The 20,706-nt window shown below is 44.5% G+C and overlaps 8 protein-coding genes across 8 annotated transcripts; 3 read left to right on the top strand and 5 right to left on the bottom strand.

Moving 5' to 3' along the window:
* Window positions 1-715: 715 nt before the first annotated feature.
* GIS1 (histone demethylase GIS1) lies at window positions 716-3,070 on the bottom strand (the record flags this gene model as incomplete). The annotated part of the gene is made up of 1 exon (XM_022609579.1): window positions 716-3,070. One exon carries the CDS (start codon window positions 3,068-3,070, stop codon window positions 716-718), a length of 2,355 nt encoding a protein of 784 aa, XP_022465961.1.
* A 780-nt stretch (window positions 3,071-3,850) lies between these two features.
* Window positions 3,851-6,073, bottom strand: KNAG0H03000 (uncharacterized protein; the record flags this gene model as incomplete). The annotated part of the gene is made up of 1 exon (XM_022609578.1): window positions 3,851-6,073. The coding sequence occupies one exon, from the start codon at window positions 6,071-6,073 to the stop codon at window positions 3,851-3,853; it is 2,223 nt and encodes a 740-aa protein (XP_022465960.1).
* A 572-nt stretch (window positions 6,074-6,645) lies between these two features.
* DNF2 (aminophospholipid-translocating P4-type ATPase DNF2) lies at window positions 6,646-11,205 on the bottom strand (the record flags this gene model as incomplete). Its single annotated transcript, XM_022609577.1, has 1 exon — window positions 6,646-11,205. The coding sequence occupies one exon, from the start codon at window positions 11,203-11,205 to the stop codon at window positions 6,646-6,648; it is 4,560 nt and encodes a 1,519-aa protein (XP_022465959.1).
* Window positions 11,206-11,582: 377 nt separating this feature from the next.
* Window positions 11,583-12,247, bottom strand: UBC13 (E2 ubiquitin-conjugating protein UBC13; the record flags this gene model as incomplete). Its single annotated transcript, XM_022609576.1, has 2 exons — window positions 11,583-12,011; window positions 12,218-12,247. The coding sequence occupies 2 exons, from the start codon at window positions 12,245-12,247 to the stop codon at window positions 11,583-11,585; spliced, it is 459 nt and encodes a 152-aa protein (XP_022465958.1).
* A 650-nt stretch (window positions 12,248-12,897) lies between these two features.
* Window positions 12,898-14,730, top strand: RLI1 (Fe-S cluster-binding ribosome biosynthesis protein; the record flags this gene model as incomplete). Its single annotated transcript, XM_022609575.1, has 1 exon — window positions 12,898-14,730. The coding sequence occupies one exon, from the start codon at window positions 12,898-12,900 to the stop codon at window positions 14,728-14,730; it is 1,833 nt and encodes a 610-aa protein (XP_022465957.1).
* Window positions 14,731-15,142: 412 nt separating this feature from the next.
* ILT1 (Ilt1p) lies at window positions 15,143-16,144 on the top strand (the record flags this gene model as incomplete). Its single annotated transcript, XM_022609573.1, has 1 exon — window positions 15,143-16,144. One exon carries the CDS (start codon window positions 15,143-15,145, stop codon window positions 16,142-16,144), a length of 1,002 nt encoding a protein of 333 aa, XP_022465956.1.
* A 168-nt stretch (window positions 16,145-16,312) lies between these two features.
* Window positions 16,313-18,874, bottom strand: VTC5 (Vtc5p; the record flags this gene model as incomplete). Its single annotated transcript, XM_022609572.1, has 1 exon — window positions 16,313-18,874. One exon carries the CDS (start codon window positions 18,872-18,874, stop codon window positions 16,313-16,315), a length of 2,562 nt encoding a protein of 853 aa, XP_022465955.1.
* A 636-nt stretch (window positions 18,875-19,510) lies between these two features.
* SLU7 (mRNA splicing protein SLU7) lies at window positions 19,511-20,548 on the top strand (the record flags this gene model as incomplete). Its single annotated transcript, XM_022609571.1, has 1 exon — window positions 19,511-20,548. One exon carries the CDS (start codon window positions 19,511-19,513, stop codon window positions 20,546-20,548), a length of 1,038 nt encoding a protein of 345 aa, XP_022465954.1.
* Between the last annotated feature and the right edge of the window lie 158 nt (window positions 20,549-20,706).

Genomic DNA, 20,706 nt, shown 5'->3' with positions numbered 1-20,706 from the left:
ATTTCCAACAGAATAAAACGAAGGCGAAATTTGAAGTTTACATCGTTCTTTTCAATAATTCCACCTGGTAGAGGCCAAGTAATATAATTTCTATTAACTGGTTCAATCCGGTATAGTAAAAATGGCATGATAATTGCTGTCCCAGAATCATAAATACCCAATTACTTACATTAAGGTACTTTATTTGGAGTTTGAAACTGTGTGAAGTATTTTTAAAGTGAAGTTTTGCACAAAATTTAAAAATACTGAAGCTTAACAACAAAATTAATATCTAAGAATTGAGTTTAATCATGATTGATTAATATGTGTAAGGACAGTCTGATATCCTCATCTATTCCGTATATCTAGTTCTGTCAAATATAACAGTTTACTTTCCTATTTATATGTTTTTCGTTCAGAGATGTGGCAGTTTGAGCATGTCTTCAAAAATATCGAAGCAGAACCCTTAAGGATCTATACTTTAGGGATAAAAATTTTATGAGTTAATTCCAAGGGGAAATTGACAGTGTATCCTTACAACAATAATAGGGATGATTTCCCATTTGGATCCTTTTTGCTATTATTAAAAAAAGGTTAATTACGAAAGTGAATAGTGTTATATTGTTATTATCATATATATTGAAACAGTTTGTAACGTTGGAAAAATGAATTCATTAAAGAAAGGAAGGGTTTCTCATTTTACATTCGACGAGCACACTCTTTTTCCAGTAATTATTCACCCACCCTCCTGAGTGCAAGGGATTTTCTTGTTCAAATGTTGTAGAACGTGATCTCTTCTTTTAAACTTCTTGCCACACTTTGGACACGAATGAGGCTTCTCAAAGGAGTGAACGGATTTTTTATGCCGCGTTAAATGATGGCCTGAAGAGAAGGTTCTTTTGCAGTCAACACAAATGTACGTCTTCCCCTGGGGAGATATTATTATTTCCTCTGGAGAAAATTTCGAAGGTGAGTTCGATACCATCGCTTTTTGCAGCATTACCGGCATGGTAGTGATCCTTGGTTTTGATATCCCACCGGAGTGGTGATATTCAGGTCTTATATTTGCCTCAAAGTTTGGTTTACCGCGTAGTGAGGAGTAGATGGGCGGATACCCACCAACAGTCAATGAAGGTAGAGGATACAATTCTGTTGCCATGGGCTCAATTTCGGAACCCGAATTCAGTGAATACATGAACCTACTGGAACTGCTGTTGTCGTTGGTAGAATATTGGAGCGACTTGTACTCATTGGGGAAGGTTATTGGGCTCTTCGAATCCTCCCTAGACAATGAAAACAGCATTGCCGTGGGCGACATCCCCGTCTTTCCCAACGACGACAAATTTGGTACCACGGGTGCACATTCGTTTGTGAGAGGTGAAGACCTGTACAGAAACGAGTTTGGAAAGCTATCTTTAGTAATTGATTTGCATCCCTTCATATTGTGAGTACTGCCTGGCGGCATATTTGGAGTATAATTGTTGTATCCGTTACCTCCTACCATGTTCTGGTTATCCATGAGATCGGGACCGGTTGGAGGATCCGATTGGTTGAACGCAGCGCTGTCATTTATCGGAGAGAGTAATGGCGGTAGATTCAATTTCGAGGAGGTCAGGTCACTATCTGCCATTGACTGTAGCGTGAATCCTAACATATTATCGTCGTTGTCTTCCAATACAGCAGATGGTACATTAGATGAATGGAGGGATGTAGGGTTTACGCTTGTGTTAGACCCGTTATAGTTGTTCACCGTATTAGAGCTTGTGTTGTTAGACATACCCTTCTGCATTATTGGTGTGTCCGAATTAAGCGTACCATTGGCCATGAAAGATGTGTGTAAAACTTTCTTGTCCTCCGCTGTGGTCAGATTACTGTCGAAGTTGGGCAGTTTGGGCGAGAACATTTTTTTCCTGAGGCTGGACGAGGAATCGTCCAGTGTGGTTTCAAAGCCATTGGATCCCTCCATCATCTTTGATAAAAACGGAGTTGACAATCCACTTATCGAGTCGTTAATGTTCAAGAAAGTGTTACCACCGATAGGCGTTTTGTTGCTTTGCTTGACTGCAGATACGCTAAGGATAATATCCTTTGCCGGAGTGTTGGCATCGTTATCCGCCTCTTCGCCTCCCCTGTGCGCACTGTCATTGTTCAACTCCGTGTGGAAGTTGAAACTCTTGTCTTCTTGTCCCTCTGGTAAGGGAGGGACCCCCGTGTCTCTTACACTGTGATCGAGATGTGAGTGTGTCCTTTCTGTGACGTTAAAACCATAAGTAAATCCGGAGAAGAAAGTGTCTGGCACTATTCCTACGAGTTCACCCTCCCGTTGAACGAATTTTTTGAACCTTATATTCTCCTTCACGAGAGTCTCTGGCCAAATCATGAACAGACTCCCTCCAAAACAGTCTGTTGTCTTGTCCCTTTCCTCAATGTTCGGTATTTTCTTTAACACAAACTCTGAAAATCTTGCATTATCCTGCCTGTCGATGACGTACCATTGTTTGGGAGCACCTCTGTGTACATACTCCAATTGTAAATCAGGGACACTGTTCCACACATTCGTGCTCTTCCAGTCGTTCAAGAGAGCGGCCCCCTCAACGATTTGGCCCACGCCACAAGCGTTGAGTTTGCATTCGTCTACTTCTTTGGCAGTATATTTCTCCTCCCGCCACATGACGCTGGCCTGTGGCTGTGTCAATGCCTCCCAGTACTCCACCTCTGTGTTTTCAGGGGCCCCAACGCCAAACTGGCTCGCCAAAGCCTCCGCCCCGTTCTTGTCGACATCCGCTTCTTCAAACACGAAAATCTCGTAGTCCTCCAAGGGCACGGAACCATCCTGACGCACTTGCAGTTGCTTCACTTGCAGCTCGTTCCCCCTAGTGAGCACTCTTGTCAATTCGGGAGTCTGCTTCTGCATGTTACCCAGCACCCACTCATCTGGAGGAACAATCTTGAATACCCCAGCGGTATCCCAAAGTTGTTTGGGTGCCACGTTGAACAAATACTCCTGCAGGTTCTCCATCTCCAGAACACTCGGTTTCAAAACGAGCACATCTGCCACGTCTGAGTGTGACGTTTCTGTTGTTTCCACCATGCCTTAGTTAGTATTTCACTTTCCTTGCTTTCGAATAGCACTTTTTTGTGTCGCCTAGCAGCAAGAAAATATGATTTACTTTTGTGGTGAATGAACAAATACAAATATAGATACCTATTATAAATATCGCCAAAAATATACTAAACAAACCACCCCTATGAAGTCAATTTCAGAGTATCGAGAGTCCCTTGCACGAAACGCAAAAAATGAACAATTATTTATGCATTCTCTCACCTCGGTCTGTCCCTTCCTCAAAAAACGTTACTATTCTGCTCCTTTTTATCCTCTTCATTTTAAAAATTTTTCCGTTGCAACAAGAAAAAAAAACAGTACAGAAAGAAAGAATATTAGAATTTATCGCAATACAAAGAAAGAATGCGATGCAGTCACAGAATGGGCCTCACAAACGTCTCCAATTTCCTGCTTTCGGTTACGTTGCTGCCTGCTGTTTACAGTTGTTGTCTCCTCTGCAACACACACACACAGAGACCCCCGCACAGACGACGCTAATTAAAAACGGAATTTCTGGGGTCTCGAATTCCCCGGTGGCGTGCAGGCAAATGTGTCACCCGCAGCCTCTACGGGTGATTTTGTGTTTCCTATTGTTCTTTTTTAGCTTTTTTTAGGGGAGCGGGAGAAACGAAAAAGGGCTTCCAGTGCCTTCAAAAATTTCCTGTTTGGGTAGGACCCCCCCGCGGCAGCAGGTAATGGAACGCGGACACACGGCCCCCCCTAAAAAAGAAGTCCGGTACTGCTGCGGCGGCGGTTGCCGTGGCCGCGTCACTTCGCACGGGCAGCCGGTCCGGACCCCGCACCGCTCCGGCCGCCGTTAATTCCGCGGTTGACCATCATCATAGTCGGTGTCTGGATGACGAACTGCGCTTGCTGCGGCTGCTGGTGGTGGTGATGCGGGGCAGTGGTGGTCGGGTGCTTCAGCGTCGCAGCAGCGTCAGCGTTACGCGATTGTCTGTGCGTCGGCGTCTTGCCGCGCCGGAGGTTTGTCACTGTATCGTTCGTGTATTCGTTGTCCTGTGCTAATGCGGCGAAGTACTCCTCATGCGGTGGTGGGTTGTTCAGCATTATGGTCCCCAGGGTATCACTCGCCAGTAACTGTTCCAAGTCAATGGCCTCCACGGCATCGATGCCCCCAACAACGGTTGCCCCCGTTGCCTCTGTAGTGGTAGGTGTCGCTTGCGATGACGGACTGATGCCTACACCGTTCTGTCGAACACTCGTAGGTGAGATTTGTAATCCTGCCCTGTTTGTTGGTTCAGCGGAAACGGCAGGGAGCACGGGGGGCACCCCACGCATCAGTGCGTCTCCGTCGAACGGGTCTCGAAGCGTGTCTATAAATCCATTGTCCAGCTCCCCCAGGGACCACCCTGGATATGTCGACCCCCCACGGTCGGTGAAGGCCAGTGGAGCATCCGTCGGACCATCAGGTGATGACGAAATGTTCGAGGAGACCCTTTTATGCAGGGGCTCACCCTCGTTCAGATTCATCAACGGTTCCTCGGCTCGTAGCAAATTAGGTGTGTTGAAAGTGTGTGCTACCGTCGAGTCATTTGGCGTTACCTGATTGTAATATCCAGCAAGACTACCACCGGAGACATTCACGAAACTCCCATTGTTGTTGTTGTTGTTGCTGTTGTTGTAATTCAAAGCATCAAGACCTATCTCACTTCCATTGTGGCCATTGGCAAACGTACCGTGGTCGGCATCCTCGCAGCTGGGCAGACTCGTGTCCAAGTATGTCTCGTTCCCAAAGGGACTCGTGTTCAAATCGATAAACGAGTTCGCTGCACTCATAGAGTGGACAGAGTCCCTGTTACTTTTGCCAACTCTGTACATGGCCGGCTTACCAGAGACACTGTTGGCCCCATGCGTGTTGGACTTCATTCGCGTCGGTGACGCATTTACAATGTTCGGCGTAGACCTGTTGTGACTCTTGCTCGTGTACAGTGCAGAACTCACCGAATGGTTTCGTTTTGAAGCAACGTGCTTCATCGGATAGTGCATCGACTGTGGGATCCTACCGGTCGTTGATGAGGCAGAGGACACGGACCGTAGTTTCTCCTTCTGGTCTCGCCTCGCAACTAGGGTATTGAACTCCAGACTTGCATCGTTGGTCATGAACTGCGGCTCCGGTCTCGAGTCCGCAAGTTTCCTCGTCGGCGTGCCCTCAAATACGGAAGTCATACCAGTGTTGTTGTTTGCTGGCTTCTGTTTGGGGAATTTCATCCTGTTAGAGTTACCACCTTTATCAGTACTATTACTACTGCTACTATTAGTGTTATGATGCTGGAAGTTGTTTTGCGTTATAGGTACCATTTCCATACTACTGTTCGACCTCTCTTGAATCTTGTAAAACCCTTGCCTCTGATTATTAAAGTTGTTGTAATTTGTGGAATATATGAAAGTTGGCGGATCGTTTGAATTCTCGGTCTTGAATGTATAAGTTGCTGGCATGTCACTGACCGATTGACTCTTTGAGATAAGCTGCTCCGGCTGTGATTCATCAGGTGTGGACTTTACCGACGCGGACATTACAGGTGTTTGCTGCTGTTGAGGCACTGCCTCGACGTAATAGGGTTGCACCGGTGGTGGAGTCAGCATCGCAGATGGCTCCAGTATAGACCCCAGCATCTTTTTGATGATGCCCTTTTTCGAATGCTTGCCCTTCTCACCTTTCTTTTTCTCGTGCAGCGTATAGTTGACAAACACCCTATTATTTTCCTGTTTCTTATGACCAAAGGCCCCGTTCTTAGCAGCCATATCTGCATTAGGAGTGGTACCCCCCAATTCATCATTCTTGTCTGTAAGAAAAATTTGACCCTGGTCATTTTCAACTTTCGGAGTTTCTCCACCTTGAGAAATAGACTTCTTCCTCGAGTAGTACGGCAGTTTCCACTTCCCCTTCGTCGAGGGTACACATGACCCCAGGTTTATTGATCGAGATAGACTGTCAAGCGTTTCTGTACCGTCGGCCATTGGTGGTCGCATCACAAAACAATTTTCCTTCTCCGGTGCAGCAAATGTCGCTGTTGTTTCTCCCCCGCTCTTTCTTCAGAGTATGCAAAAAAAAGTAAAAAAGCTCACAGAGACACCAGTGGGCCCTCTTACACACCTGAGGTCAGCAATAGTATATAGCGCGCGCTAGTGTGCTCTACGTTCTGGTCAAGTTTCAACGATATTTCTAACAGTTTTTTACTGCTCCCGGTCGGCTCCTCTTTAAATTTCCATGAATTAAAAATAAACCACAATCTCTTTTTTTTCCTTTTCTTTTTTTGATGTCTTTTCCTTCAGTCAAATCACACAGCTAACAGAGACACACCGGGAAACGGTTGCGATAATCGAAGCTACCTTTTCAGCAAACCAATAGTCTCCTAATTGCGTCCTGCCCATGGGACTTAAATCTGTGTGTACTAGTAAATTCCAATAACAAAAAATGACAATATAATTATACATATATATATATATATATAATAGTATAAACGTAAACAAAACACAATAATGCGCTTCTATGCAAAAGGCGTTATCTCAGACCAATTGTAGTTGTGACAATCACGATGGTCTTACTTTAGTAGTGTCTCTGCTTTGGTGAGACCGGGCAGGTCCAGGGACACCCTTGCACGCTCGACCGAAAATCTGGTGTCGAGTTCTCTGGAGGCAAGCATGTCGTTCCTGGTCCGATCGAGCGACGTTCGGATCGCTGACCATCCTGCATCCATATTGCCGTTGATGCTCTTTCTGAACTGCGGCCCACCTACATTCATCCTATTCTCACTTCCCTTGTCTAGACGACCTTCTTTGTGCGAAGGTATATTCCCCATGGCGTACTCCTCGTCGACAACACTTGTAGAAGGATTGTTTGACGATGATGCAATGTCGATGTGGCCGTAGCTGGTATCCCCAAATGGAGTGGAATACACAGCCTCCAACTTTTCTTGGTCCGGATCTGATGGATCGTAGTTTTCAGGGTACCGGTCGAACATCCCTGAACTCCACATCTCTCTGATGATGTCAACGTCGCTGGGATACAACATCTTTTGGACACAGTCGTAGGTGAACCTTGGGAGTAAACAGAAAAACGAACCCACAGCGATGACGGCCCAATATGCGGGCGTGTCGAACACACGCGACGCGCTCTTGAAGAATTCAAAACTGTTCAACGAACTGGACCAAATACCCGTCCATCCAAAGTAGATGACAACAGAGAGGAAAATGAAGAAACAACTAAAGCAATCCCATCTGCGCTGTTCCATTAGCAGGTAACAGTTAGCAGCAATAACACAGATACCAGCGACAGGTATCCCGACGTAGAATCTATGGTCTAGCCCAAGCCCGTTCTTCGTAACAATGTTATTTTTACGGTAGAGCAGGTAGGGAAAGAAGTAGCATATCACAGATTGATAAAGACCATCAAGCATGTACCACACGAACCGGCCTTGATTCCAGTCCAGTCGCAGAATTCCGGATCTGTAGAGTTCTGGAACCGCCATAGCTATTTTGGCACTGACATCTTGATCTAACACACCCATGATAATAACAGGAATGGAGGTAAACGCTAAGTTGTAGAAAGTCAAGTAAGTGAACTCGAACAGGTAAGAACCGTCATAATTGTTGTGGACACCGTTCCAGAACAAGGCAAAAGTGAAAATAACATTTTTGTAGAAGAATTGAGGAATCATCTCGGCTAATCTTTTATAACACCATCTTCCGTGCACCAGTAACAACCTCGTCAAATATCTGAACTGACCAATTGCAAAATCAGAACACATGACTGCTTGGCGCCCTTCCTCACCAGCGATACCAACACCAACATCGGCTGCCTGAATCATAGCTACGTCGTTCGAACCATCTCCAATGGCCAATGTCATAACATCCAATGTGTTCTTAACCAGTTTGACCACAGCAGCTTTTTGAGCCGGAGAGACTCTACAACAAAGCACAGATTTACAATTTTTGCAGAGCAGCAAGAATTTCCTCCTGTCCTCATCATTTGCTAAGGCGATTTTTAAAGCTTCACCATCGATAATGACGGCAAATTCACCTTTAGGGACGCTGTGTTCGTTCTTTGCGTGATTGATCTCTTCTTCAGTACCTTGCAAACCAAAATTATCGCGCAAATAATCTGTCAATAAATTAGAAACAATTTCTTGAGGCGTACTACCATAATGTGCTACATCCTCCCCATCTGATTTAATGACTAGAAGTTGCATTTCGGAGTTAAGCAGGTTACAGGAAAACCCAATATTGATGGCTGTCTCGACTTTGTCACCAGTTAAAACCCATAACTTTATACCAGCATTACCTAACATAGCAATGGAGTTTGGAACACCATCCTGCAACTTATCCTCAATTGCAGTACCACCAAGTAAAACCATGTCCTTTTCAATGAGCTCGTAAACCGCCTCTAACTCCTCCTCTCTGTGAGACAAAGCAGCGGCTGCAACATTGTATTTTTCATTCCAAGCCTCGTACGTCGCCCAGTCAAATTCTCTTTGAGCTACACACAAGGTTCTCAACCCTTCGGTGGCATACTGTTCTAGATGCAATGCTGTCTTTTCCAGAACTGTTTCGTCATTCACACCGCTTTTGCGGCTTAGTCTCGAATATATCACTGTATCGGCACCTTTACAAATCAACAGGGCAGAAGGATTCCCATCTGGAGTTTTTGGCGGAATTTTGATGATACAGCTCATTCTTTTTCTCGTCGAATTGAAATCTAAGATGTTCAAGAGCTCAAACTCTTTTTGAACACCTTGCATTTCCACGATCAATCCTGTTTTGGTTTTCCCAACAAAACCAAAACCAACATCTCTTGCAGTGGTGACCAAAGCAGCCTCATCAGGTGACTGTGCCTTGATTTCAAGTCTGTTTCTGTCTTTAGGGTCATGTTCTACCAATGCAGTGTGACAGAGTGCTAAGGCCAGCATAAAATGTTCGCAACATTTTTGTTGAATAGCGCCATTTGTACCTTGAATATCGTAGGCAAATTCCTTCGAGATGAAAGTCAATTCATCAGGATAAAATTGCGAGTTATCAGATATCTTACTCAGCTCGTCAATCATTACTTCTCTGTCGTGAGCAATCTCCCTTCTTTCAATTTTAGCTTCTGCATCTACATCAATACCTTGTCTTTTTCTTAAGCCAGCTAAAGCCTCAGTATATGCCCTACCATACGAGACCCCATTGACAGTACACTTTTTAAACTCCATAACATTTTGTGTTAATGTACCTGTTTTGTCCGAAAAGATGTACTCTACCTGCCCTAAATCATCAGAAATACTCCACGTCTTTGCAGTGCAAGGATAGTCAAGCTTCTCGTAGTACAGCATTACGTCCAGGTAAATGAAAATGGCTTGGCAGGTTTTGATAATCTCAACAGAAATGTACAAGGAGATAGGCACCAACGATTGATATAGAATCAAGGCAACCCAGAAAGAAACAAACCCATTCAGTGTTGGAGTCTTTGCAATGGTCCCGAACTCGAAAAAGTCTCTCGATTTCGGTTTTCGATGATAATAAACACTGTTGACAATGGCTGCAATCAAACAAAGCACAAAAAGTACGATAAAGTTAATCAAAACTGAAAGATTTAGTTCTCTCGAAATCCGCGATTTTTTGGTTGGTGTCACGCCAGAGTTCAGCATTATTTTGGTGTCGTCCCCTGTAAATATGGCCATACCCATCGCCCATTTCGTGTTTCTGAGTGTGCAACCACGAAGTAGGACGTTATTAATAGACACAGGCTCGTTCTTAGTGGCACGGTCAGTTGGATCAAGCCATTTGAAATTCCCCTGATAGTTGAACAGGTTGGCATGAGGTCCCTCACTTTCAACCCAGAAATTGGTTCTGGCTATATTCCGGGGTGATCTAATGTTGGAGGTACATTTCAAAGCTTGACGAATTTTCAGATTTGTCTCCCCATCCAAGTTTTTTGTTTCAATACAGCAGACGCCATCCTCATCTGAAGTGGAGAGCAAAATAATATCAGCTGGGATTTCTTCATTGTTGTGGATACGGATGATATCCCCGACCCTGACATTTTTCCAATAGTTCTTTTTGAATTTGGAGTCCTCGTTGACGGGTAGATTTGTGTTGACCAAATTGGCACCTGTGTTTTCCTGTTTCCACTGGTTATCAATCTGTGGATCCAACGACGGACGTAAATAATCACCAGACATTCTGATGCTTTGCATACTGTCCAACGAGGACCTTGGCAGGGCGGTCCCAGCTCTTTTGAATTTTTTCTTTTGTTGTAGTCTATGTTGGCGCGCCTCCTTACCAGCACTGGTGAAGTGCTCGCCAAAATATTGGAACACCCTCATCAGTATTTTTGTATTGGTCTTCTTGAACTTTCTCCACATAGACACTTTATCAAATGGGACATTAGAATTCTCCACACCGGTCAAAATATGCGTTTTCGTGTTGTTCACTTCCATATCCAGCAAAGTTCTTCTCGAGTCCTCGAACCCATCTTTGATCGACGTCAAAATGACAATAACAATCAGTGGTACAGCGGCTAGTCCCGGGTTAGACACACCAAAGATTTGAAACGCACCGAGGATACACAGAATCAAAAAGTAAATGTTTGCGAAGTTGTTAAACTGTAGGAAGATGTTTTTGGGGAAGAAACTAATAGGGGTATACTTCGTTGTTCTGATTTTATTCCTTGGGTACTTCACGATGGCTTCCCCATCCTCATCAACCATATCCTGAGGCAACGGTATGTTAAAATAAACGGTCCTATACTCCTCTGACCGGTCTCTTTCGTTGAGATCATCCGATTCTTTTTTGTCCTTGAATTCGTCAATGGCGTCTTTAAAGTTGTCTCTCATTTGCCTGAAGGCTTTCTCGCGCTTCAGTTTCCTAGTTCGATGGGCAGATTTCTTTAACGAGCCGTCAGAGGACCCTACCACGTCATTCGGCCTCTCCCCGAGGTCTTGCGTTGAATCAACGACCATTTCCTCGAATAAGCCGTCGCTGCCCTTCGATATCGACTCGGACTTGAAGTCATCGTCGCGGGCCCCAAGATCAAATTCCTGGTTCGCTTCTAGTTTGTACGTATCATCAAACGGGGACATCGGCGTGCCGTTCCCATCTGTATGGTCCGGTTTCTTACGATCCATCTCGCTACCAGGCTCACTGGATAAAAAAAATCAGGTGAGGATGCGGAACAACTGTAGAATATAGCAAAATGGTACAGAATAGCAATAAATCAGCAATAGAAAAACCTCACAAGAGACCACGGGCCGTCAACTATCCATCTGTTAGGAAAAAAAGCTGAATGGTATATGTACTCGTGGAGCCAGAAATCTTTATTAAGTAATAGGCGTTCGAAGATGTGAACAAAAAAAAATATCCGAAAGAAAAATAAAACACGAAAAGTCAGCAAATCGTTTAAGAGCCGTTCGCTGATGCGGTTCAGATGAGGATGCCAAAAAGGGGAAATGATTGTTACGTACAGTATTTATATGGTATGATACTAGACCCCTCTTCTTCCTTCTTATTGCTTAGGCGTAGCGTATAGTTTAGACCATTTCTTTGCTGTTTGCTTTGCGGCCTCCTCATCTTTGATCCAATCCTCCGCGACGTCGTTAGCTAGCGGGTCGTTAGGATTAGGGCTCGCGAGCAAAGCTTGTATGGACAACAGAACAGTTCTTATTTGTAGTGCTGGGGACCAGTTAGTCTTCAGTACGTCGAGACAGATTCTGCCCAGCCTATCTATATTTGGATGGTATATCTTGGTTAGAAACCTTACTTTGGGGGCCTCCATTGGGTAGTCATCTGGCAAGTACAGTTCTAGTTGAAAGATGCCATTTTCGTAGGGAGAACCGACGGGCCCCTCCACTGTAACTTCAAAATAGCGGAGGTTGTCGTCATGTGGCTCAGCAGTGATCCCTGGAACCGGGTCCGTGATCAATCTTTCTGTTTCCTTTGGGCGTATGCAGTGTGCAACATTATCAAGGAGGTTGCCGCAGAGAGTTAGTATTCGTAGGAAGAAAGAAATTAAACAGGCGAGGTCTTCTACAGCGGGACCTGAAGAAAACAGATCGTCAAAGGGTGTATCTATCTAAATAAGGGAAACGGCAAGTTTTCTCACCACCCTCTTCAATAACTTACACGCAATCAAATACATACTTTGATAATTCTCTTTGGTAAAGAAGCCATAGTTATGTTTATTCTTTCTGATGTATATTGGAGACAGACTGTAGTGTTGTCACTGTAGATGTGAACGGAACAGCCACATGTTCTCACTCACATTGCCGTTACAATTCTTGTCCCGTGTGCATCAATTACAAATAATGTGAAATCAGAGAAATTCCATGAGTGTTACCCGGCTGCCAATTATTTCCCACTGTAATGGAAACTCTGTAGCAGTTGCTGGTACTTATGCCTTCCTCTTGTTCTTCTTGCGTCATGTTGAACTGTACAAATACCAGCTGTAACACCCCACTCCATTTCCTAGGATATGAGCTGACGATATGGTCTCTCCACGCTGATTACTAACGTTCTAATTGCTCATTGGCTTACTGCTCAAGGGGACGGTTACGTGGGGCTGTCCCTAAAGGGTAACAGATTTCTGCAATAGGAAGTACCATCTCCCAATTAGGAATAAAACCCACGAAATTTACGGCAAAGTGAAAATTTTTTTTATTTTTCGTTTTTCCGTCATGTCAAAAAAATGTTCAAATCGCTAGTTACAAAAGAGAGAGATGTATACAGCTTGAAGAGCATCGCAAACGAAACATATTAATCTTGAAAAGTTTCGTTCGCCTTCTCAATTTTAGTCTTGTCCTAACCACAGACTGTATCAAAAAATGAGTTCCAAGGACGACAAGAACAGTCGTATTGCAATTGTCAGTGCTGACAGGTGTAAGCCCAAGAAGTGTCGTCAGGAATGTAAGCGGTCGTGTCCCGTGGTCAAGACCGGTAAACTCTGTATTGAGGTGACGCCAACTTCTAAAATTGCTTTCATCTCCGAAATTCTGTGTATTGGGTGTGGTATCTGTGTCAAGAAGTGTCCCTTCGATGCCATTCAGATCATCAATTTGCCTACTAACCTGGAGTCGCACACTACACACAGATACTCTGCCAACAGTTTCAAGTTGCACAGATTGCCAACTCCAAGACCTGGCCAAGTGCTGGGGTTGGTCGGTACTAATGGTATCGGTAAATCCACCGCCTTGAAGATTCTTGCTGGTAAGCAGAAACCTAACTTGGGGAGGTACGAGGACCCACCAGAATGGCAAGAGATTATCAAGTATTTCCGTGGGTCTGAGTTGCAAAATTACTTCACGAAAATGCTGGAAGATGACATCAAGGCCATTATCAAACCACAATACGTTGATAACTTACCAAGAGCGATCAAGGGCCCTGTCCAGAAAGTCGGCGAGTTGTTGAAGTTGAGAAAGGAGAAAGATGTGGATGTGGTGAAGAGCTTGATTAAGGCTCTGCAATTGGAGAATGTTCTGAACAGAGATATTGACAAGTTGTCCGGTGGTGAGTTGCAAAGATTCGCCATTGCAATGTCTGCTGTTCAAGACGCCGATGTGTACATGTTTGACGAACCTTCCTCTTATCTGGATGTCAAGCAACGTCTAAAGGCCGCCCAGGTTATCAGATCCTTGTTGGAACCAACCAAGTACGTTATCTGTGTGGAGCACGATTTGTCTGTGCTTGACTACTTGTCCGATTTCATTTGCATCATCTACGGTGTCCCATCAGTGTACGGTGTGGTGACGTTGCCATCTTCCGTCAGAGAAGGTATCAATATTTTCCTAGATGGTCACATTCCTGCTGAAAACTTGAGGTTCAGAACTGAAGCTTTGCAATTCAGAATCGCCGATGCGACCGAAGAGATGAAGGGTGAAGCCACTAACGCTTATCAATACCCAAGCATGAAGCGTACTCAAGGTGATTTCTCCTTGAAAGTGGACGAAGGTGAGTTCTCAGACTCTGAAATCTTGGTGATGATGGGTGAGAACGGTACCGGTAAGACTACGCTGATCAAGTTGTTGGCTGGTGCCATCGCTGCCGATGACGGTATCGAAGTCCCCAAGCTAAACGTCTCCATGAAACCGCAGACTATTGCTCCAAAATTCCCTGGTACTGTTAGACAGTTGTTCTTCAAGAAAATTAGAGGTCAGTTCTTGAACCCTCAATTCCAAACGGATGTTGTGAAACCATTGAGGATCGATGACATCATTGACCAAGAGGTGAAGCACTTGTCCGGTGGTGAATTGCAAAGAGTCGCCATCGTCTTGTCCCTGGGTATTCCTGCCGACATTTACTTGATCGATGAACCTTCCGCCTACTTGGATTCTGAACAGCGTATTATCTGTTCCAAGGTCATCAGAAGATTCATTCTACACAACAAGAAGACTGCATTCATTGTCGAGCACGATTTCATCATGGCCACATACTTGGCCGATAAAGTTATCGTCTTCGATGGTACCCCATCGAAATCCGCCCACGCCAGCGCTCCTGAATCTTTGTTGACTGGGTGTAACAGATTCTTGAAGAACCTGAACGTCACTTTCAGAAGAGATCCAAACTCTTTCAGACCAAGAATCAACAAGCTAGACTCGCAAATGGATAAAGAACAGAAACTTTCAGGTAACTACTTCTTCCTAGATAACAGCGGTGTGTGATTTGAGCCTGTTCTTTTGTACAGTAATATTTAACGTATTTATTTAATTTTTTTTTCCCATACGGAATGCATACCGAAAACAAGAAAACTTCACTTTAGAAAGAACGCATCGCAGCTATCCTGACGCTAGTAATTACCCCAGATTCTCACCTCCAGCAGGGAAGGTCTGACTTCTTCTGCATAGTTTACCTTCAATGTAATCTAATATGGCGATAACACCTTATCTGGAAATGGACAAAAATATTTCTTTTTTTCTCTTAATCTCTCGAGGAAAAAATGAAATTCTTCCTTGTATAAAGGCGCTTCGGAGATGAGTCGTACTTGACGTTTCTTCCGACCATCTCGAGGACCCCTGCCACACTGTCTATAAACACAAACTTTAACGTAAAAACAAACCACTCTACACTGCACTGATGGTATCGGAAGGTGCATCTACCGCTCTTGGTACAGTGGCCACCATATGTTGGTGTGTCCAATTAATTCCTCAAATTATCTCTAACTGGAGGAAGAAGGACTGTACCGGTCTTCCACCGCTGATGATGTTTTTATGGGTTGTTTCAGGGATCCCCTTTGCGATCTATTTCTGTATTAGTGCACCCAATGTCATCTTACAAGTGCAGCCCCATCTTTTCATGGTTTTCTGCGCGGTCAGTTTTGCGCAGACCTGCTACTATCCGCCATGCAAGATGACAAGATGGAAGATCGTTGCAATCATGCTGGGGATTGTGTTGACTGACATTGGGATGGAAGTCGGCTTCATCTTGTGGTTGAGACCCCTGTACGAAAAGGGTACTACTTGGCCAGATTTGATTTTCGGTATCTTGGCTTCCGCACTGCTAGGTATCGGCTTACTGCCTCCTTACTTTGAATTGATCAAAAGGAAGGGGAGAGTCGTTGGTATCAACTTTATGTTCCTTTTCATTGATTCTCTAGGTGCCTGGTTATCCATTGCCTCTGTTATAGTGGGTACTATGGACGTAATGGGTATCATACTGTACAGTATCATTGCGGGGATGGAAATTGGAATCTTCTTGTCCCATTTTATCTGGTGTTGCCGATTCAAATGGTTTACAAAGGAAAAATTTGTTGATTCAGACGAGAATATTAGCGAATTACGTGAAACTGGCGACGAAAGTTTCACGAACATTGACAAAGAAAGCGGGTTCACTAACGAGCATTACGAGACCATTCACTCCACATTGAAAGGCGCATCCTATTACAGAGACAAAACCAGGGAATTGCATCCTGACGAGGATGACGAGGAGGACTTTTACTATGAAAATGGTCCAAGGGAATACGAATTAGAGGATGTTAAAGATTTTAACCGTAACACCTGCAATGTCCACGCAATCCATGGAATCATCTTGCAAAGGGGTCCCAGCGAAGTTGGCACTTCTGGTAGTATCAAAATATGATACCACGCTTCAAAACGTGTCGAATTTGTAATGCGTTCTCAAACGAAAATTTTGCTTTGCTTGAACCAAATAAGGTGCGAACCAGATAAATTATTCCAGATTGTGGTACGTTTTGAATATATATTGGATTAGGTACATGTTACGTATATAGCTTTCCGTGTACTCCGGCTAAAAAAATATCTCGATTATCCCATAACAAACAGTTACAGTAATTATGCCGAATAAACTGAAACACGAAACGTAGTGCCAGGTTGGAGCTAATGTAAATCTACTAAAAAGTAGGAGCAGTCCAACACATATCAACAAAAGTGATGTAACCAATGATATAACCATGATGAACACAAGGAGTGACCGCTGCTCAAGTTCAACGTTTTGAGAATCGTTCCTAAACACTGACAGCACGATCCCCAAGGAGATTCCCGAAGTCAGACATGAAGTAAGTAGGACGGAAAGATAAAAATATGAAACCATTTCGTCGTGCTTGAATTCATAAACACTTTCTGAACCCTGATCTTCATACTCGAGAAGACGCTGCAGATCCCGCTGCTGCGATGAGTTCGTGTCGACCGAAAGAGTGGAGCCATATCGGGAGGACTGAGAACGATGGTCCGATTTAGCGTCCAGATGTAAGAATCCCTTTAAACTCTCGCATGTATTGTACATTGAATTAATAAAGTTCCTGTTGAACTTTATGAATCCATGATCGTTATTGTCCGAAGTCAAAGTCGATGACCCATCATCTCCAACCATGTAAAAATTGTCATTACGAATACTTTCATCTCCGTCATCAAATTCGTTCCAATACCGAATCCTATTTTCACCTTGTTCATTGGTTTTAGTTTGGGTTTCCTCACTGCTCTCCCTTGGTAAATATTCGTTCTCTGTTGCCAGATTGGAGTTTTTCAATTTAAACTGTGTAGAACACATCTCAAAAATTGTGGACCTACCTAATTGGAACATCTCTTGTATGCTGAGGTTGTCCCCCGGCTGGAGAACATATTCGTTCTTGAGCAAGAGCCTTACAATATCATCTGGATTGAAATCTGTTTGGGACATTTCGAAACAAAATGCCCATATGGTATTATGGTCAGGTAGCGGGTAGCATATCTGTTGGTTTTCTATCAAGCGCTCGCATATTTTCTTGAGAGTCTTGTCCTTTGTCTTATCAAAGGGCCGCGCAGTGTGGTTACTACTTGCTTGATCGTTCGGTATGAATACAAGTTCAAAAAACGAGTATGGAATTTGTTGTCCCTTCTCCAAAGTTATGTCCTCATCAAGAGACAGTAAATAGGCACCGGTATCCGTATATGAAACAAATCGAGTCCGTTTCAAGTCTATCAAAGGTGGTACCGAAGCGAGTTGGCGAGTTTTGATCCAATCGGCGATCGACTTCTCTATGGGAGGAAGTGTGCTAAGATCCAGCTGCGGGACAGCACCATTACCGAGCATGATATCCCTCAATTGTGTTCTCGTGAGATGATTAGTAATGCAGTGATCCCTCAGGCCTCCTACATGACACATTGCAATTGCATCATCCTTTTCGTCATCGCCGTTTGTGATGGTTAAATTCGGATGTCTATTAAAAGCTAGGTCACTGAGTGCTGCAGATATATCTGCGTCAGGGGAGCTCAAAAGCTGTATCTGTATACGGGTGGAGAATGGATTTGCAGAAGAACTGCTGGGTCCGCTATTTTGAACTGCGCTCAGGGAACTAGTGTCGTTACCAAGTGGAATGCTTGCCAATGAGGTGAACGATGGCACGTTTGGTATTTCTTTGAAGGACCGCAAAGATTTCACTGACTTTTTTATTGCCAGCGCCTTTCTTGGATCCGTGGATGCAGATGGTACAATATTTTCAATGATATCCTTTGTCGTTGACATTACGCTATCGTCCAGTAATTGGAAGTCTGACGAGAGTAAGTAAAACTTAAATTCACCGGGATCCTCTGGCGACAATATAAACTTTTGAAGAGACTCACCCTCTGATATGAAAATGGTATCGAATTCCAAGATGGATTTTATATTCAACGTGGATGAACTTTGGGAGTCAAACTGCTGCGAGCCGGACAATGGTTGAAACCGTGTCTCGGGACTCAACACTCCGTCCACCTCGGACAGATATGCAAGGTTAAGTTGATTATGCTCCAGTTTCTTGAACATATCTGCCAGTATGTCAAAGATGAGAGATATTTCGAACAAGTACGGATCCAGGTCTATCCTTTGGAATGAGATCCCCTCGTACCCCTGCTGTGATTCTTGTAAATGCAATATAGTTTGGATAAGTTCTTCACAGTTGCCCCTGCAGTTTCTTAGTTTCTGCAGCAGTTTCTTCACAGCCACACGCTGTAAAACGATATACCTGGAAAAAAGTTTCAGTTCCTTGTTCAGTCTCTTGGTGTGTGACCGTATCATTTTGAGTTTCTTTCTGTTATACGGCAGCGAGTTCTCCTCTATCGTAGAGTTATACCTGATGAGAGACGTTTCCACAGAAACAATCCGCAATGCAATCTCTTTGACCTTCAAAGCCGTGAACGCGTTAATAATCTGGAACTGCGCCTCGAACAGCTGCACCAGCTCACTCGCGGTTGACTCCGAAACGGCCCCGGAATCATCATTCTCCAAACGCAAAATGTGCCTCCTCAGCTCGTCGTAATCCATATTGTAGTGCCTCCACTCGGGCACGGACCGACTCAGCAACGCATTTCCGAAATGCACAGGTGCAAAGTTCATTAAACAGGTAATAATGTGTCTCCCGACTGCTTTCTAGTCACAAATACAACACGGTTCCCTATACCTGTACTTTTCCACCCCCTTTGAACACCATTTTGCAGAAAGTACAATTAAAATGTGCACATAGTGTAAAAAAAAGGATATCCAACTGATGAAAAGTATCAATTCCTCAAAAAGCACAGTACACACTCCCACGTGGACCCCCAGCAGAGGTTCCCTCTCTCCTATTTATACGGTTCGGAGACATCCGAGTCTCTTGGCGTGCGTCTTGTTCGCACTGCACTATCAAACACCCACTGAAAAAACTTCTCTCTTGGGCGGAGTCAGCAGCTTATCGCACCGGGACTTATCTTCGTATTCTCATTGTAGTTTGACCGGGGACCGTGTGTAGCGTGCTTTGTGGAAGGTCGAAGTTGGCCGGGACAGGGGAAAGTCAGGGACAGCAACACTCCGGCATCTCATCTTGAAGATCAACTGCTGTCCAGCTGTCTGTACCTTGGATGTGTCTGGGTCTATCCCCTGTGTGCCTTGTAAAGATATATAGTATACAGACAGAAGAGGTGGCTCGCGGTGATGATGTGGTTGTAGTTGTAGTTGCTGGTTCTAGTTGCAGTGGTCCCGTATCTGAGCTCCAGCATGTCCTCTAAACAGCGTAACACGGGTGGTAAAAAACATGAAAATGAGCATATCCCACGGTATATCAAGACAAAGCCGTGGTTCTACGGTGAGAAGGGCAAGGATGGCCAGGCTGATGACTACTTAGAGCACCATCGGCAGGATCCGACCAAGAAGAACCTGTTCGATATAGATAACAACGGTGTTTCGAAGCTTGGGAGGGGGATAGTCGACTCGTTTAAAGATGGCTCGCGCCCTGCGGGGAGTACCTTGTGTGAGAATTGCGGTGCTCGTGGCCACCTTAAGAGAGACTGTCTCGAGAGGCCCAGGAAGGTCCCCGCAGTTCAAGAAGTTGCTGTTCAATCGAGTAACGTTAAAATCAGAGATGACGAGAAACTGGACTGGGATGCGAAGAAGGACAGGTGGTTTGGGTATTCCGGTGAAGATTACGACGCTGTGCTGGACAAATGGGGGGACAGAGTCCATGGAGCGACGTTGGATGACGGTGGCCAAGGCGATCAATATGATACGGACGAGGAGGTTGAACTGACGAAGCTCGGGTTGCTCGAGGAATTTAAGGAACGGAGAGCGAAACGCAGCCAAGTGACAAAGGGGAACGGTGTCAAGGCATCGATACGACTCAGGGAGGATAAAGCGGCATACTTGAACGATATTAACTCTTCGGAGACGAGATACGATCCGAAATCAAGGATCTACAAGGACGAGACCGTTGGGTCCATCGATGAAAAGAGTAAAATGTTTAGAAGGTACCTGACAGGGGAAGGAGCAGAACTAGACGAACTGAACAAGTTCAGCCGAACCTACGCAAAGCAAGCAGGTGTCAGAGATGAGGTCGTAGACGCCAAGAAAATAGAGCACGTCCTTATTGCCAACCCGACGAAATACGAAGCGATGTTGAAGAAGCAAAAGAGGAGTGACAAAGAGAGCGGAGAAGATCAGGAAGTGGAAATTGATTACACTAAATTGCAGGCGCAGAAACTGTCAGGAACCAAACAAGACGGCAAGAGGAAGAGAATGTTACAGGATATGTACGATTGAGGTTGCTTGTAGATTCGAGCAAATAATCATTACCGACGAGTGAATACAAGACAAGTGCCAAAAAAAAATGTACTACGAAATTTTTGTTAATGGAAAATTTTTGGTAAAATTTAGCGATGAGCCTGTGCTTCTCTTGCAAGACATCTCCCTCAAAAAGA

Source organism: Huiozyma naganishii, chromosome 8 (genome assembly GCF_000348985.1).
Source record: "Huiozyma naganishii CBS 8797 chromosome 8, complete genome".
Taxonomy (NCBI): domain Eukaryota; kingdom Fungi; phylum Ascomycota; class Saccharomycetes; order Saccharomycetales; family Saccharomycetaceae; genus Huiozyma; species Huiozyma naganishii.
The sequence above is the reverse complement of the archived record's forward strand: the minus strand, read 5'-3'. Positions and strand labels throughout refer to the sequence as shown.